We start from the raw sequence: 17776 nt of genomic DNA, 5'->3' as shown, positions 1-17776 counted from the left end.
TATTGATCAGGCTCGAATTTGTGCGTGTATACTGTATAAGCATGCGGAATTCAATCACATTTAGTGACCTCATCTCAAGATTATTGTTTTCAGGTACACTAACTCCGTAGGAGTAAATCTACAATAAAAAATTGCCATCAAATTATCTACTTAAACAAGAGCGTTGATTATGGTCGTTCCAACACAGAGATTTTTTTTAGTTGTTTACGGAGGCACAGAACTAATCTGCTTATTAACCTAACACTTTTAGTTAAATGAAATATTTTCAAATTATCTTAAGATAAACCTATAATAAAAAAATTGTAGGATGAATTTTGCTGTAATTTGTGTATATTTAGAGATACTAAGCATGATAATGTTGACTAACAATCGTTTTCGTTTTTTTTTTCAACAGTTATTGTTGCAGAAGTACTAAGAAAATCGAACCGTACGCAACACGGCAATAATGTTTACAAAATTGCTGTTAAAAAAGAGTACAAGGTAAGTATCTATATAGATATTATATATATATATATATATATATATATATATATATATATATATATATATATATATATATATATATATATATATATATATATATATATATATATATAGATATTATATATATATATATATATATATATATATATATATATATATATATATATATATATATATATATATATATATATATATAAATATATATTATATATATATATATATATATATATATATATATATATATATATATATATATATATATATATATATATATATATATATATATATATATATATATATATATATATATATATATATATATATATATATATTTATATATATATAAAGTCATCTGCATTTTAACCTATTATGTATAAGTCATACTTGAAAGCAATATCTATGTGAGACTGCTTGCTTTATTTTGCTATTGCTTACATTATGGGCAATGAATGGGAAAATGTTATCTGTAAAAATTCATGGTATTTTGTTCTTGAGCTTCTATTGACACATATTTCAAGCGAAAAAAATAATAGGTGTAAAGTAAACTATTCATCGTGACGTAACTGTTACTACGATTTGCTTATTGAAAAATATTGAAAAATATTGATTTACGGTTTTCTGTGAGTGGAAACAGTAAGTCTGTCTGTACTGATAAACTAACATTCTATAAATTGGGTCTATAATTTTGCTTTTTGCTTACCGGTAAAGGGTCACGGTAACCATTTGAGCCCTGATATAAAACGGCTGATCAGAGACTACAAGATGAAGGTGAAACTTTCAAAAAACTAACAGAAACCATCGACTGCTTATAGAACATAGTTAAAAAATCTGTTAAATGTCAAAAGAAATCAGAATCACGAGTGTGGACAGGACAACTAGTTCTAGGAATGACCGTTGAGTACTGAAATTCGTAGAAAAGATGAACTCCTCACATTTATAGTCATCAAAACGGAACTTGAATTGGAGGTGACGTCTGAAATCATTTGGAACCGCCAGATTGATTTTGAATACCGTACTACCAGAAAAACTCCTTTCGCATGGGCAAGATATTGTGAAAAACCACTGCTGTACACTAAGGTCGCTTTTTACGCGTTTTTTTTACGCGGCTTTTTTTACGCGGATTCCGGAATTTACACGGTTTTTTTTTACGCGGATTCCGGAATTTACGCGGTATTTTTTTTTTGCCCGGATTTCGGTTCCCCTTCACTCGGAATGCAAAATTAACGATGGTTTTTTTACGCGGATTCCGTAATTTACGCGGTTTTTTTTACGCGGATTCCGGAATTTACGCGGTTTTTTACACGGATTTTGGAATTTACGCGGTTTTTTTACGCGGATTCCGGAATTTACGTGGTTCTTTTTACGCGGTTTTTTTACGCGGCACGTGTCCCCCGCGTAAAAAGCGACTTTAGTGTATTTGTAAATATCATCTTAATTCAGGGCATCTGTAACCATATTTTATTAGCAGCCAATTGTTTATGCTATTTCTCCAAATGTTTCATTTTCGTATTGCAGCATTTTAATCAGCCGTGTTTTATCGGGGCTGTAATGTTTACCGCGACCCTTTACCGGCAAACAAAAAGCAAAATTATAAAGCCAACTTATGGAAAATTAGTTTATCAGTACAGACTTCTTTTTTTCCACTCACAGGAAACCGTAAATCAATATTTTTCAATTGGGCAATTTGCGTTAACAGTCACGTCATGAAAAATAGCTTGCTTTACACATATTAGGCCGTATGAATTGAAGAGTTTACTCTGCTTCTCCTATAAGATTTACACGGGATGAGTAAAGTAAACGCTAACACCTGTTATTTTTTTCACTAGCACTGTACGTGTCCAAAGTTTTATTCAAATCAAATATGGTCGATATTTGACCATGGGTCATTGGGCATGAAAACGCTCTCAACTCAGGTCTATAAGAAGGAAAATGCAAAAAACGAGGTGTTTCCATACTATTTTTCGAAAAAAATGGACGTGCAATACACAAAGTATACAAGTATTCGACAAAGTTTAGAATTGTTTGAGGGATGAAAAAAAAAAATCATCGTCGAATTTGTAAATCCGATTATGCACATTCTGTTTATTGGCCCAAAAAATGGCCTATGCAAAATTTTAGTTCAATAAGACATGATTTACGTCTCAAACCGCTCAAAGTTTTAATTTTTTCCCTCGAAAAAGCCTGAAGTCATCAAATCAAATGCAAGTTGCCCAATAAACATTAAAATGATTCACATGAGGTTTAGTAAATCATTTTTAAGGGTCGAAAAATCTTAACTTTGAACGCTTTGAGGCGTACGAAATTATTTTAATTTTTTGTGGAACGGTTAATTACTTTTAATCATTCTAATTACAGATGAATTCTCGTGCCCAAAAAATGTTAGGACAAGGAAAACTTATTACTCCTACATCGGACTCGATGTGCGGTCTACATCTAGAGGTAAATCAGCTGTATGCAATTGCAGCTCAGAGCATGCACGTCGGACTGTGTAGTTTTGTGCGAAAGTATTCGGATCTTACTATGGTGGAAAAACGTGGTTTGGCAGGAGTTTACCGAAAAGGATGCGGTTGTCAGATTAAGCCGTGTTATACTGATAGCTGCAACGTTTCAATTGGAACATGCAACTGGACACCTTGGGTTGAGTGCGAATCAGAGTATGGAATTTGTGTACCAACACGAGGACATCTTATCGATGGAATGCCTGCAAAGTGCCATTGGCGTCGATCGCCACTCTATCAGAAGTGTAAAAATAACAATCCAAAATGAGCTTAAATTATCATTGAAAAGTTTATATATTTTGTATTTATTTTTCCTATGTTACTATTGCTTTTCGTTAGTTCGAGCCAAGTGACAGCTCGGTGGTTTTTTGATAACTATACAGTATTTATTATTAGAAAAAATATTTATTTAAAGTGCATGTTAGATATATTTGTATATGACAATGTGTCATTTCATATGAAGCTTTAATCGTACATTTTGGTTGATACCATAAGTACTTAATCTAAGTACATGTAGAAAGTTTACGCACCAACTCAACTGAGAGACTAGCAGCACCCTCTTAGAATTCAATAAAACTTTGTGCAACTTTGCATATTTTTTCCGAAAATTTATTTGTACTATGATTTAAAAAGAACTGCAGTTATTTTTATAAATCGATATATTAGAATAACGACAAAAGACAGCGAAAAGATGTTCTAGGGAACTGCTTAAACTGAATTGAATTTGAGATCCTATACTGCAAAAAATCGTTTTAAACACAAAAAATGATATCAAAAATCGGACATCTCAGAATTTTTTTGAATTAATGAGTTCTTCAGATAAAAAATTCAGTTGCCTAAAACTCTTCTTAACAAGTCAAGTGGACACTCTTATAAAAATTTTTGTAACAATAACTTTTTTCTGTCCTTTTGGAAGCACGGCAATGACAAGAGTTAAAAAAAATTGTCTAGTGATGACTTCGGACGTCTCAGTTTTTTTTTTTTCAAAATATGTTTTAGGCAAACAATTTGATAGCCAAAAACTATTTTTGGATAAGACAAAATGGACACTGTTAAGAAAAAAAAGTTTCTCTAATAAAAACTTTTTCGGTAATGACAAAAGTTAGAGAATAGCTGTCAAGTAAAGATTTTTAGGAAATTGTCTATAGAAATGACTCCTAAACGACCATGCATTAAGAAGTTTTTGTTAGAAAAACTTTTTTTTTCACTCAAGAGTGCTCACTTTTTATTGTTTTAGGCAACTAAATTATCTATCTAAAAAAACACATTTGAAAGAAATCTGAGATCAGCGATTTTTTTCAATAACACTTCTTTTTGAGAAAAAAATTCAGTGCAGAATCTCAAAATTTTTTCTTCAATATTTTTAAGTTAAAATTTAGACCGTTTCTTAAACATTATTCTTTGAAAACCTTCTCTTTCTTTTGTCGAGCGGTTATGGTCTCAACGGGCAAAAAACTTGAAACCGTGTCAAATATGAAAAAGTTTTTGTTCGAAAACCTTTTTTCCTTAAGGATACCCATTTTGGCTTGTCAAAAGAGTTTCAGGTAACTAAAATGTCTATCTAAAAACTTATTTAAAAAAGTTTGAGTTGACCGATTTTTTAAAATTACTTTTTGTGTTTAAAATATTTTTTTCCAGTCTAAGATCTCAAAATGAATTTTGTCGGTATTTTTCTATATAAGTTCAAACACTTTTCTAAAAGTCATCCCTTGACAACTTTTCATTATCTTCTAATATATTGATTTATAAAAAAACTTCCCCCTTTTTAAAATGTTTTTTTTTTCTTCACATAAGCCCTAACATATCCATAAGGTTTCATTGAATTCTAAGAGGATGCTGATAACATCTGGTCGAGTTAGGGCGAAATTGTTCTATACTGTTATAATATTCAATACAGCTAAGCCCAACGAAAACGTCGGTATCTTAAATTGATTATTATACGATCCTGTTTAGTACTTTATAATTATTTACCAACACTAGATCTAGAAATGGATGTGTAAATAAGTATAATATTCCCCCATCAAATAACTAGGAAGCTTAGTACAAACTATTTATAATAATTTACAATTGTTAATACTTTGAAAATATTATTATCATTCAAGCAAATAAATCCATGATTACAGGCACAAACTTAATACGTAACTACTACTCACCATGTCTTGTGGATTCGGAAAAAATGTCTGTTCTACAAGCGGAAAACCGTCCCTGCCTAAGCGTCGTTGAAGCTGTAACAAGTGAGCAAAAACCCACGGTTTTTCCTGTTTCAAATATAAAATTAAAAAAATCAATAGTCAATCATCATTAAAAACATCTTTTATCTATTTTCTGTGTTTTTATACAAAAGTCAAATTTCGTGTATATATTTGTATGTATGTTTAAGCATAACTCTTGAATACCCAAACCTATTTCCACCAAATTTTGAATACGTCTTCTTTGTACAAACGAAATATTGGAAAAGCGAATGAATAATCACTGAAAAAGTAGGAGGTCATAATTGTTAAAGAATTCATGATTTTCCGTGCCTTTTAATGAATTCGATAATTTTCAGGCCATCAGTCATTTCTAGAGTGTAAGTTGATGTTCAGAGATCGAATGTTCGATACCATTGTTAAATCCAAGATGACGACTTCTGGTTTCTGGGAAGCTGTATAAAACTGTAAAACATTCACAAACCCCCCAATATTGGTATACTGGAAACCAGAATTGCGTCTATAAAGTAAAAATCGGTGTCCGACTTCATTTAAAAACTCTAGATGGCGACTCCCGGTTTCCAGAAGTTTACGAAAACCGATGAAATTTTCTGCAATACGAGAATTCACCCAATGACCAAATATCGCTGTTCGACACCATATTTTTATTTATTATTTCCTGTATGGGGTTATCCTTGCGACCAAAGAGTATGATATATTATGATTTAGCCGGATTATGCAGCACTTCTATAATTAACGATACCACTATTATATGATTATTATTTATCCGTAGTTGGGTGTATGTTTTTTTTACCCTTCCTGTTACGACGACTGCTCAACTATACCAACCTTGTTCCTCCTGCCAAGTATCGTATTGTAGATTAAAGCTTTTAAGGGAGGACCTTGCTCTGGAAGGTTGAAAAATAATAAAATTTCGTGGTCTTTTCTCGGAACTTAAGAAAAAGGTGAAGTGTTCGGGTATTTTGGCTATTGATTAAGGTATGTTTGAAGATGTATTTTGTATATCGTGGATATTTAAGTGAATATAAGCGTTTTTCACAAAACCATGTTTTCACAAAACCATGTTTTTTTTGCATTTCTCCTAGAAAGGTATAGCAATCACTTGCAAAACCGAAAGTATAAAAGTGCTCCAAAGGCCCGAATGGCATATATCACTCGACGAGCTGAGCATTTTCTGTATGTGTGTGTGTGTGTGTATGTGCAGATTTTTATTCTCACTCACTTTTCTCAAAGATGGCTGGACCGATTTTCATGAAATTGATTGCAAATGAAAGGTCTTGTTGTCCCATAAAACCCTATCAAACTTCATTGCAATCGGATTTTTAGTTTAGCGGTTATGTATCAAAATGTAAAAATCATAAAACATCATTATCTCAAAAACTACACAACCGATTTGTACAAAATTGACTTCAAATGAACGGGCTACCTAAAATACCGTTAGTTTTCGAATTTTATAAAGATTGGACTTGTGGTTCAAAAGTTATGGAAAGAAACGTGTTCTGAAGACTGTTTAATCTCACTCATGTTTCTCAGAGATGGCTGAACCGATTTTCATAAAATCAGTGTCAAATGGAAGGTCTAGCTGCCCCATAAGAACCTATTGATTTGTTTTGCAATCGGACTATTACTTTGCCTGTTATGTTTAGAAATGTGAAATCCAGCTATGAAAAGGAACATATTCCGAAGACTACTTGGACTAACTCACTTTTCTCAGAGATGGCTGAACCGATTTTTACTAAATTAGTGTCAAATGAGAGGTCCAGTTGCCTCATAACACCCTATTGAATTTGACTGTAATCGGACAGTAACTTTGTCTGTAACGTGTCGAAATGTGAAAATCACGAAACTTCATTATCCCAGAAACTACACAACCGATTTGATCAGTATTATTATCAGATGAGCGGGCTAAGGGTTAACTGATGAATTATGATTGAACACGTTGTTTCAAAGTTTAGCTGCTCTATACGTTCCCATTTCATTTGATTATAATCGAACTTAAGCAACCGTTACGTATTGAATTGTTAATAAAATAACGAAAGTCTATTATCTCAAAGATTACATGACTTATTTGAACATTACTTGTGTCATACGAACGACTCATCTTTCAAACTTACAAATAACAAACTTCATAACAATTAGACATGTAGCTCAAAAGTTATGGAAAGAAAAGAAATTCAAAGACTATTTAAAATTATACCTGCTTTGATCGATATATGTGGCTTCAACATAATTTAAATGTGGTATCGTACTATTTGAACGTTCCAAATTCATTGATTCCTTGCGATGTATTTAAAGTCTGCAAATGCACGACGAATCGGCCATAGGATATGATCAAAGTCAAATAACAAATCGTTTGAAATAATTGGTTTTATGGAAATAACAACTTCCTCGACTTTTGGCTTCTGTACATCGCCTTAATTCTGAATACATTCATATTGGGTGATATTCGGTCATTTTCAGCAGATTTTCTTGGATCAATCTGACACTGGAAATACCCATATTGGGAGTTTTGTTGGTTGTTTTCCAGAAACTGAAAGTGGTCGTCTTTAAATTCAAAATGGTGTTCGACTGTTTCCTAGAAGTTGCCATTTAGCAATTCAAAATGGTGCCTGAGGTCAATTGTTAGCTCATTACATCATTCTGGTTCTAGAGATACTCATATTGGATGGTATTTGGTTATTTTAGGCTGTCTTTCACAAACCGGAAGTCGCCATCTTGGATTTCAAAATGGTATTTAAGATCATTTCTAGCCTCTGAGCGTCATTCTGGTTGAAGAAACACCCATATTGGGTGTTATTCGATCATTTTCGGCTGTTTCCCAGGAACCGGAAGTCACCATCTTAAAATTCAAGATTGTGTCTGTGATCAATTTTTAGCTTCTGTGCATCTTTCTGGTTCCGGAGATACTCATATTTAATGGGAATCGTCCATTTCAGGCTGATTTCCAGAAACCGGAAGTTGCCATTTTACAATCCAAAATGTTGCCTGAGGTCGATTATGGAACATATTTTTTTTTTATTCTCGCTTATTTTTCGTCGGTCTAGTTCCGCCACTGTTGGGCCAATCACCGACGCCCAGGGAGGCGACTCCACACCCAGGACCCTAACTCACGACCCGTTTACTAACGGACCGGCGCCAACGGCTTTACTTCCTCATGCGATGGAAGGCGTGATCCCAGAGATTTTTCGCCTCAGAAAATCTCCCGGTGTCGGCTAGGATTGAATCTAGACCAGTTGGGTTGGTTGTGAGTGGATCACGCCACCTCACAACCATCGACACCTATGTCGGCGGTGGGATTCGAACCCAGGCGTCGAGCGTGGTTGGCGGAAACGTTACCAACCACACTAGGCCCCCGCTCGTGGAACATATTTGTTGCCACTAAAAACATTCACCTGCCAAATTTGGTTCCATTTAGTTGGTTAGCTCTCGAGATGTGCAGAAATTTGTATTTCATTTGTATGGCATCCCTCTCATCCGAAAGAAGAAGGGGTGTCAAAACATTATGGACATATTTTTTACCCCTTAAAACATCTAAATGCCAAATTCGGTTTCATTTGCTTGGCTTGTTCTTGAGTTGTGCAAAAAATTTATGTTTCATTTGTATGGGACCCCTCCCTTCCAGAAAAGGGAGGGGTCTCAAACTATCATAGGAACCTTTATCGGCACCAAAAACCTCTACATACAAATTTTCACGCCGCACAGTGCACAGTGGTTTAAAAGTCGATTTTGACGCGCTAAATTGATAACTCCACGTACGTTGGATATACAATTATAACGTCTTTAGCAAAAATGGTGCCAGGACCTCCTGCATCTTTTGGTGCTATGAGATTTGTAATTAATCTCCCCAAAAGTGAGATGAAAAATTTATTTTTTTGCTCCATCGAGATACAGAGTTGGTGTCTTCGGTAAAGTTATAGGTATAACCAATACGACCAACTTTGCCGAAAACAAAAAATTCGTATCTGCTACTCAAATTGACTTAGAGAGTTTTTATTGAAAATAGACATGTCAAAACACATTTTTCAATGAAACATATTTTTTTCTATTTTCTAGGCCTTCACTATATTCTACAAAGTTGTTAGTAGCATCAATATACACAACTGTCTGGAAGGTACTATATTCGTATTGTGTGAAAAACTATGAGTTATGGGCTATTTTTTATTTTTTTTCGCCATATTTCAAATCACTGTATCTTTCTTAGGGTATTTGAAAGTATAGCAATAGAACTTTCAAACGCTGGTGATTTCGTTAGTCCACGACTTTCTGCTGATAAGTTGCGTTCATAACAAAAAACCCCGTTTTTACCCTCTTTGATGATTTAACCAGGTAAAATCCCAAGCAACCAGAAGTTCGAATCTCACTTAACACACGAACTTAGAAGTTCACATAAGGTTTAGATTTGGTTCCGTGGAACTTTCTTGCTGAACAAAAGGACACATTGCTCACAAACCGAACTTCATTCTGAATAAAGTACCGTCAACACTTGAAAGCAACTTGAAAGTTCATGAGAAGCTGCTTGTTCCCCTTTAATGGAACCTTAAAGTTCACATAAAGTTCACACGTGAACTTCATAACCTCCGGAAATTAAAGTTCGGTTAGCATTTTATCCGTACTTTTAATCAGCACGAAAGTTCAGTAGAAGCTGCTCACTACTCTTCATTAGCACCTTAAAGTACACATGAAGTTCACACGTGAAAGTTCAGGATAAGCTGCTTGTTCCTCTTCATTGGAACCTTGAAGTTCACATAAGGTTTACACGTGAACCTCAAAGCCACCGGAAATTAAAGTTCGGTTAGCATTCTATCCGTACTTTTAATCAGCACGAAAGTTCAGGGGAAGTCTATGTCGTACTTCATTTCCACTTTAAAGTTCATGATAAGTTCCGACTCGGTTTGGGCGAAAGTGAAGTTTGCTCCAGGATTAATGATGTAAAATGAGTTTTTCAAAAATAATAAAGAAAAGTGGTTTATTTTATTATCTTCGGATTTTTTTTTTATCTAAATAAACGGCAAAAGGAAAACAAAGCTATATTTCCAATAGATAATATTAGGAAGTTTAAAGGCTTTCTTTCTTTTGTTACCTTACAGGAAATCAATTATGAATTCAGATTCCAGGAATGTGCAGATCAACAGAAAAAAATAAAGCGGGTGTAAGCTGTGAATTCCCGTTAGACACTTGTTTGCACGTGATGCTTTTATTCCTGAGCATTTTGTCCAAGTCTTGGGTGTTTTTTACGTTCGGCCGGTTCTGGAGGTCCGAATCCATTTCTCGGACACCACCGAGAGTTTTCGACTACGGCAAACAGCATATCTATTAATCTGAAAAGTTTTTATCGATCTTGATCATTTATCATATTTTGTATATACTGCCTATCAGAATAAATTTTCAATAAACGTTTGAAAGGAAAATATTGCGTACACAACCTTTTTCAATTACATTACCAACAAACTGCAGTAAAATCAAAACAAACTAGAGAACTGTCAGATCAAAGTTCACAATGCGTTCCGCGTGTACTTTTTCTGAACTTGAAAGTTCAGAAAAAGTGCGGCGTCAGCCTTTTCTGAACTTCTTAGTTCGCATGAGGTTCCGCCTGTACTTTATCTGAACTTTCAAGCTGAAAGAGAGACCCGGTATGTTCCTGGTTATGAACGTGTAGGTAACTAAGAGAAATCAGCATATCGAGTAAAATCGATGCTGATCTCATATAGCGGAAACGGAGCAGTGGTATGAATCTAGGCTTCAAAGAGGGAGGACTTGAGTTCGAAGCTTGGTGTAGTAAGTTGCAAAAAAATATGAAATTTAATAATAAATGGAGCCAGGCAATAATTATTCTTCTGATCTAGATTTCTTCAGAAAATGATTATCATGGGATTATCCAACACGAATAATGAGTGGAGGGAATTGAAAAATTGCAAATTGATTTTTATTTTAAGTTTTTTTAAGTTTTCTTTTCAAGCTGAATAGCGCTCTGTTCAGCGACCTATCGGAACTTGATGTGAACTTTCTAGTTCGGTTTAGAAGCTGCTTTGCATGCTACTCGTAGTTTATTCAACAAATGCGCACTTGAAAGTACGGTTAATTACTTAAAAATTGAGCTGAATAGAATTCTATTCATGATCGTTAGATTGGCTGATTAGTCTATGAATTCTACTTTTATCCGAACTTTTGGGTACTTGGGATACTAATATTGTAAACCAAGATACCACGTAATAAGTTCGTATCGATGGTGACCATCCTACCAAGCGTGGTTCAAGTATTTCAGAACATGTAAATTGCATATGCTTGTTTTTGGTTCACGTCGAAGGTTCTTAATCTTATGGAAATAGTTCGGACTAATTATATTTAAGATCATCACCGGTATTTTTAGAGCAAAAATAGTGGGTTTGAGGAGAACATCCTTCTTCTGTGAATTTTTGTAAATTTTAGGCATCTAAAAATGAAATGATTTGGCTTATAGCGGTTTGACAGGCATCCTCATCCAATTTCATATCGTTAAATGTGATAAATTGAGAAGTAATTACCTGTAAATTGTCACAAGCTGCTTCTTTGTTCACGTGCAACAGCCGAACGGTAATCAAAGGAGATGTCAAAACTTGGCATGGCCAAAAAATGTTTGCTTCAGAAAGAGGCAAACATATTTCGGTCATGCGTTTAACCACTTTTTCAACTTTTTCCAACATGTTAGAGTGTACAAACTGTTTCTATGACATTTATTGATGTTACTACAACAACGAATTGTTTCAAAAGCATACATATTTGTTACAATAGCTTCCGGACGTTGACTTGTATATTACCGCTTCCTCTTGACTTTGGGTTGACTCAGCCATGACTTTTAATATGTATGAACTAATTCCAAAATAACACTACCTAGAGCCAGTTTTTCGCCGAAAATTATAGTGTAGTATGATTCTCAGGTGTGTTATTCAATGTTGCATGCATAGTTTTCTAATATTCATTGAATTTATCAGATAAAATGCGTAAAATGTTACCGGGTGGGCCAAAATATGCACGTGGGCCGAAATACCCCCGTTACCCTATGTTTCAATTTCAGATATATTCGAACTTTCGAGTCATTGTTCAATTAAAGATTAGTTGGTCATGTTCCCTTTCTAAGAGCTCCTCTTGTTCAATTTTATACCATTTAACATGAATACTAAACGCTTTCTTTTGTTTAAAACACTGTTTACCCAATAACAAACTGTTTCCTAGTACTAATAATTATTTCCCAGGGGTCTTAATACTACTGGACGTCAGTTTCGACAGACCCCCGAACACAATCATGGTCGTGTTGCATACATCGGCATTCAGCAAAGCCTGTTGTAGGAAAAACATCGATACGGACACTGCTGATTGACGATATTTTACATGAATTGACATGAAAATAATCGTTGCGAAAACTCGACTTACTCGGTAAGTCGCAACTAGTAGCAGCTGATTTTTTGTTTAGTACTAGGCAATTCTTAGTATTTTAGTACAATAATAGTGTCATAGCAGAACAACGTAGAACTTTATGTTTCTCATGTTGCCGAAAATGAGGAAAAATTACAAAATAAACTTGTTTTACACACTATGCCTCCAACGAACCTATTTTCAACAAAACTGTCTTAATATCACATTACCTATTAGTTTATACTCTGTTTTATGAGGATCATATGAGTTAGCTAATTAATTTCTAAGTATTTGCATGCCCTACTGGAAAATATCTGTGAGAATTTTTTCTTCCATTTTACAAGCCTTGTAAATCCTCACTTTCACAATATTATGGCACATTTTCTAAATTATTTTTCAAAGTGAATTATCATGATTTCCAGTCGATAACATGTCTACTGCAAGTAGAAAATAAAATGGGGCATGAAAACTGAATTTCATTTTTTTTAGTTTTGTCGCGACTTTTCTGGGTTCTGCCCCACAGTGCGCCGATCGGTTCGGTAGTTTTCGATCAGACAGACAGACAGACAGACCGGATTGCATTTTTATATGTATAGATTACAACATCAATATTTTAGAACCTAAAGAGTGAATATACATTTATTGGATTGAAGCGTTCCGAAGAATTCGATAATTTATTGAACATATGGGTCATTCCATACGAAGTGTACATGCCACTTGGACAAGACCATCACAGATTTTGCTCTAAGTTGGGGGAATTATTCATCTACTGTCTCTTTGGAAAAATCCCAATTTTGGTATCGATTGGGTCGCTCTCTAGGACTCCCCTCTTTATTGCAAAGTCACGCATTTTTTGTTCAAAATCTCTTCTTTCTTTTTCTTACAATTCATAGACGTAAGATGTCCGAAAAATACTAATAGATGATTTTTTCAAGAAAATGAACCAAGTAATCCAGAAAAAATATAAGTTTTGACCGGAAGTGTTGCCAGATAAATTATTTTTGTATTTGAAAACTAAATTTACATTTTTCGTAAAATGCAGCCATTTTTATTTTAAATTTGATAATTTCATCGTGTTCCTTGGAAAATTTCACATAAACAACTATCATCCCGGGTAATATAAGCCAATCTCGAGATATAACATTTTTACGAAAAAAGTTGTAAATTTCGTGATTATATCCCACCCGTGATTATAAGCCACCATCTTGGATTTCGAAACGGCGTATTGAGTTGATTTAAGGTCTCTTGGCATCATTTCGTTGGTGTTCGGTCATTATAGGTTGGTTTCCAGAAACCGGAAACCATCATATTGCATTTCAAAATGGTCAGTGAAGTCGATTCAATGTAGTATTTGGTCATTTTCGGTAACCGAAAGTCAAATAAAGCAAAGCCTCGGTGCTACATTCCGTATCGGATTTCGACCTTCTGTTTTACTATACACAGACTTCGCAGCCGACTTTTAAGTGTACAGGACAATTGCGGGCCTAGCGCTACGATCCTACTGACACTAACAGTTTCTCCCGAGCCGGGACTCGAACATACTGGCTTCTTAGACCAGCATCGTACCTTGAGACCAGCTAGGAGATTTTACCAAAAGTCGCCATCCTGTATTTTATCTCGGTTCTGGAATGACTATTTTGGGCTGTTTTCCAGCAACCGGAAATAGTCACTTCGAAATTGCGTCTAGGGACGATTTTTGGCCTATGTGCATCATCTTGATTGCAGAAGTGCCCATATTGGGTGATATTTCGTTATTTTCGGAAACCGTAAGTCACCATTTTTGATTTAAAAATAGTATTTAGAGTAGATTCCAGGTCTCTGGGCATCATCTCGATTCCAAAAGTAACGAGGATAGGTGGTATTCGGTCTTTTTAGACTGTTTTCTGTAAACTGGAAATCGTCATTTTGAATTTTAAAATGCTGTCTGGAGCCGGTTTTTGGTCGCTGGGTATCGTTTTGGTTCCATAACAAACCATAATAGACGGTATTTGATAATTTTCTGAAACCGGAAGTCGCCATCTTGGATTTCAAGATGGCGTCTAGATTTGATTTTCAGTCTCGGCACTGTTCTGGCTTAAGAAATATTTATATTGGGTGGTATTGGACCATTTTGGAATGTTCTCCAGAAACCGGAGAATGTCATCTTGACATCTTGAGTTGATTTTTGGTTTCGAAAATACCAATATTAGCCTGTTGAGTTCAAAACATGTCTTCACATTGGCATTTAGAAGTTTACAATGGCATTTAGGTGTTTACAATGAACAAATTTGTAGTTGCTCTCTTCTCCGCTTTTTCCATTCCTGTATTAGATAGACATAATTCAAAGTAATAGAAACATATACGCTTCTATACGACTTTTATTTACCAAATTAAATAATAACCGGATAAGCGGTTAAAAAATTAATACAGGTTGACAACATTCATCTCCCCTCCCCTTTTTCTTAACTACGCCACTGAGATGTAGTAAAGTCTCAGATGAAAACCTCATATTCAAAACCACCTGTATATGAATAATGTATATAAATTAATAATTTACAAACAATAAATTTTGTACATCCCCTTCTTACTACGCCACTGGGATAGAGAAAAATCAATGTTATAGAAACACACCCACCGATCGAAAATGGCACGGTGAGCAAGTTAGGTGTTGAAGAGCTCATAAATAAATAATATACCCCTCCCCCCTTGCCACGCTTATGGAATAGGTAAAAGTCATTGTAATACATCAGCTACTATAGAATCTACATACCGAATTTAATACATAACGGTCGAGCAGTTTTAAAATCATCAAAGATTGACATTGTTAACCTCCTCCCTTCATCCTTACGACGCCTCTGAGATACAGAAAGGTCGTCGTAACGTGGCAAAAAACCTCGTGAATTCAAAAACATCTGTATATAAATTTGCACGATTATCGGGGAGGAAGTTTTCACGTTCTTGAAACACAAATTCTCCCCCCCTTGCCTACGCTTATGAGATAGAGCAAAACTAATATTTTAGGATTACTCCCCGTACTCGAAGACCTTTATGTACAAATTTTCACGGTAATCGGTTCAGTAGTTTTTGAATCAATATTTATTTATTTTTTTATTTCGTCAAGCAAATGTAGACTACAGTTATAATTATACAATGTTTTCTTATATTCTATACATTATTTCCAGTAGTTAGTCGTTTTTTTATTTGATTTCTGCCCATGGTGATGTCGATATTTTCGCAGTGCTGGTTATAGTGACGCATCATGCGATTTATTGGGCCATTTTTTGAGTAGTTTGTTCTGTGAGAATTTTCCGAAAATATTTTACGATTTCTTAATTGACGACTGGGTGCATAAAAATTTAGTTGTGATAATAATTGAGTAGATTGCACGCGTTGAGAAATAATGTCATTGATAAAATAAAGCATTGAAAGATCGCGGCGTTCTTTAAGTGCTTGTATGTCTATAAGCATGCAGCGTGCTTCATATGATAGTAAGGGAAATGATGTCCAATTTAGCTTACGAAGCGCGTACAAAAGAAATTGTTTTTGGACAGATTCAATGCGTTCTTCATGTGTGGCAATATAGGGATTCCATACAATGCTACAATGTTCCAGAATTGGTCGGACGTATGTAATATATAATAGTTTGATTGTATATGGGTCTTGAAAATTGTGGCCGAAGCGTTTTATAAAGCCCAGCATACTATTTGCTTTGTTGATAATTGTATTATAATGTTCTATGAATGTAAGTTTGAAGTCTAAGATTACGCCTAGGTCCCTAACGATTTTGCATTTTTCTACTGGTTGGTTTCCTAAGAAAATGTTTGTTGGTGGTGTTACTGTTTTTCTGCTAAAGGCTATTGAATTACATTTTTTAATGTTGAGTTGTAATAGGCTTTTGTTGCACCAAGTGTAGAATACATTAATTTCATTCTGGAATATTTCGAAGTCTTCTGCATTGGTTATTTCTATAAAGAGCTTCATGTCATCAGCATATACAAGCACATGTATTGACTTAAGAAGAAAGGAAATGTCATTTACGTATAATATTAAAAGAAGAGGGCCCAGGTGGGAACCTTGAGGAACCCCAAAAGTTACTTCTATTGGGTTTGAAAAGGAATTTTGAAAGCGGACTATTTGTGTTCGTTTTGTTAAGTATGACTGCAGCCATTCCAAAAATTTTGTTTCAGTTCCGTATTTTTCGAGCTTGAAGAGTAATAATGGTATGTCGATTCTGTCAAATGCCTTGCTAAAGTCCGTATAAAGAGCTTTTACGTGGTTACCGTTGTCCATTACAGTCAGAGTGAAAGTTATGAATTCCAAAAGATTTGTGGTAGTTGATCGGCCTTTGTAAAAGCCGTGCTGTTGAGTTGTAATTTGGTGTTTTACTTGTTGAAAGATTTTTTCATTAATTATTGATTCAAATAATTTTGGAATGCATGAAATAATGGCAATTCCACGATAATTACGAATGTCAGATTTAGCGCCAGATTTGAAAATTGGCACTAAATATGAGGTTTTCCAGAGTTCTGGGAAAATTCCATTCTTCAGGGACATGTTAAAAAGGTGTTGTAAGGGTGTAGATAGTTCTTCTGCCAAATTTTTGAGAAAAATTGGAGCTATTCTGTCAGGTCCAGGACCTTTCGTAGCGTCTAAATTTTTAAGTGCGTTTTGAATTTCGAATTCAGATATTTGATTGACATATAAAGAATTCGAAAATTCAGGAAAATACGAGAAGTATTCGCGGTCGCGATCTGTTTCTTCATATGTGGTGTAAATTTCTTGAAAAAAAGTGGCAAAAAGACTACATATTTCATTACTAGTTTGTCCTACATCACTGTCAAGATGCATTCGTGATGGAAAGTTGTTACTTTTTAGTTTGGTTTTTACGTAATTAAAGAAGTTCTTAGGGCAAGACTTGATTTGATGTTCGACTTTACGATTATGTTCTTCATGTGCAATTTTAATGGCTGCGTCAAGTTGACAGCAAATTTCTTGGTAATTTTGAAGATTTTCGCTATTGTTGTCTTTTTGTATATTTTATGTGCTTTTTGTTTTCTATTTTTTAGGTTCTTCAATTGTGGATTAAACCACACTGGATATTTGTTGGTGTTCGTTCGTCTTCTTTTCTTTAGAGGTACATTTTCTGATATAATTTGATTAATTATTTCATAAAATTTTGTTACTTCTTCGTTGACATTTCCTTCTTTACAAATTATA

At 34.5% G+C, this 17776-nt stretch overlaps 2 protein-coding genes across 4 annotated transcripts in view; one reads left to right on the top strand and one right to left on the bottom strand.

The window, feature by feature from the left end:
* The window catches only part of LOC129718277 (tissue inhibitor of metalloproteinase), a 139766-nt gene extending 134637 nt beyond the window's left edge, over nucleotides 1–5129 (top strand). For all 3 annotated transcript variants that reach the window (XM_055668891.1, XM_055668892.1, XM_055668890.1), the window contains 2 exons: nucleotides 395–480; nucleotides 2839–5129. In XM_055668891.1, coding sequence (XP_055524866.1) covers nucleotides 395–480; nucleotides 2839–3249 — 497 coding nt within the window. In that variant the 3' untranslated portion in view covers nucleotides 3250–5129. The remainder of the gene's footprint in view (nucleotides 1–394; nucleotides 481–2838) is intronic.
* Nucleotides 1–17776, bottom strand: part of LOC129718275 (synapsin) — a 229956-nt gene that overhangs the window by 159496 nt on the left and 52684 nt on the right. Inside the window, exon 6 of the mRNA XM_055668887.1 lies at nucleotides 5135–5239. Within this exon, the coding sequence (XP_055524862.1) occupies nucleotides 5135–5239 (105 nt within the window). The remainder of the gene's footprint in view (nucleotides 1–5134; nucleotides 5240–17776) is intronic.

The sequence above is a fragment of the Wyeomyia smithii genome, chromosome 1, assembly GCF_029784165.1.
Source record: "Wyeomyia smithii strain HCP4-BCI-WySm-NY-G18 chromosome 1, ASM2978416v1, whole genome shotgun sequence".
Lineage (NCBI taxonomy): Eukaryota > Metazoa > Arthropoda > Insecta > Diptera > Culicidae > Wyeomyia > Wyeomyia smithii.
This window is presented reverse-complemented; position numbering and strand designations above follow the sequence as displayed.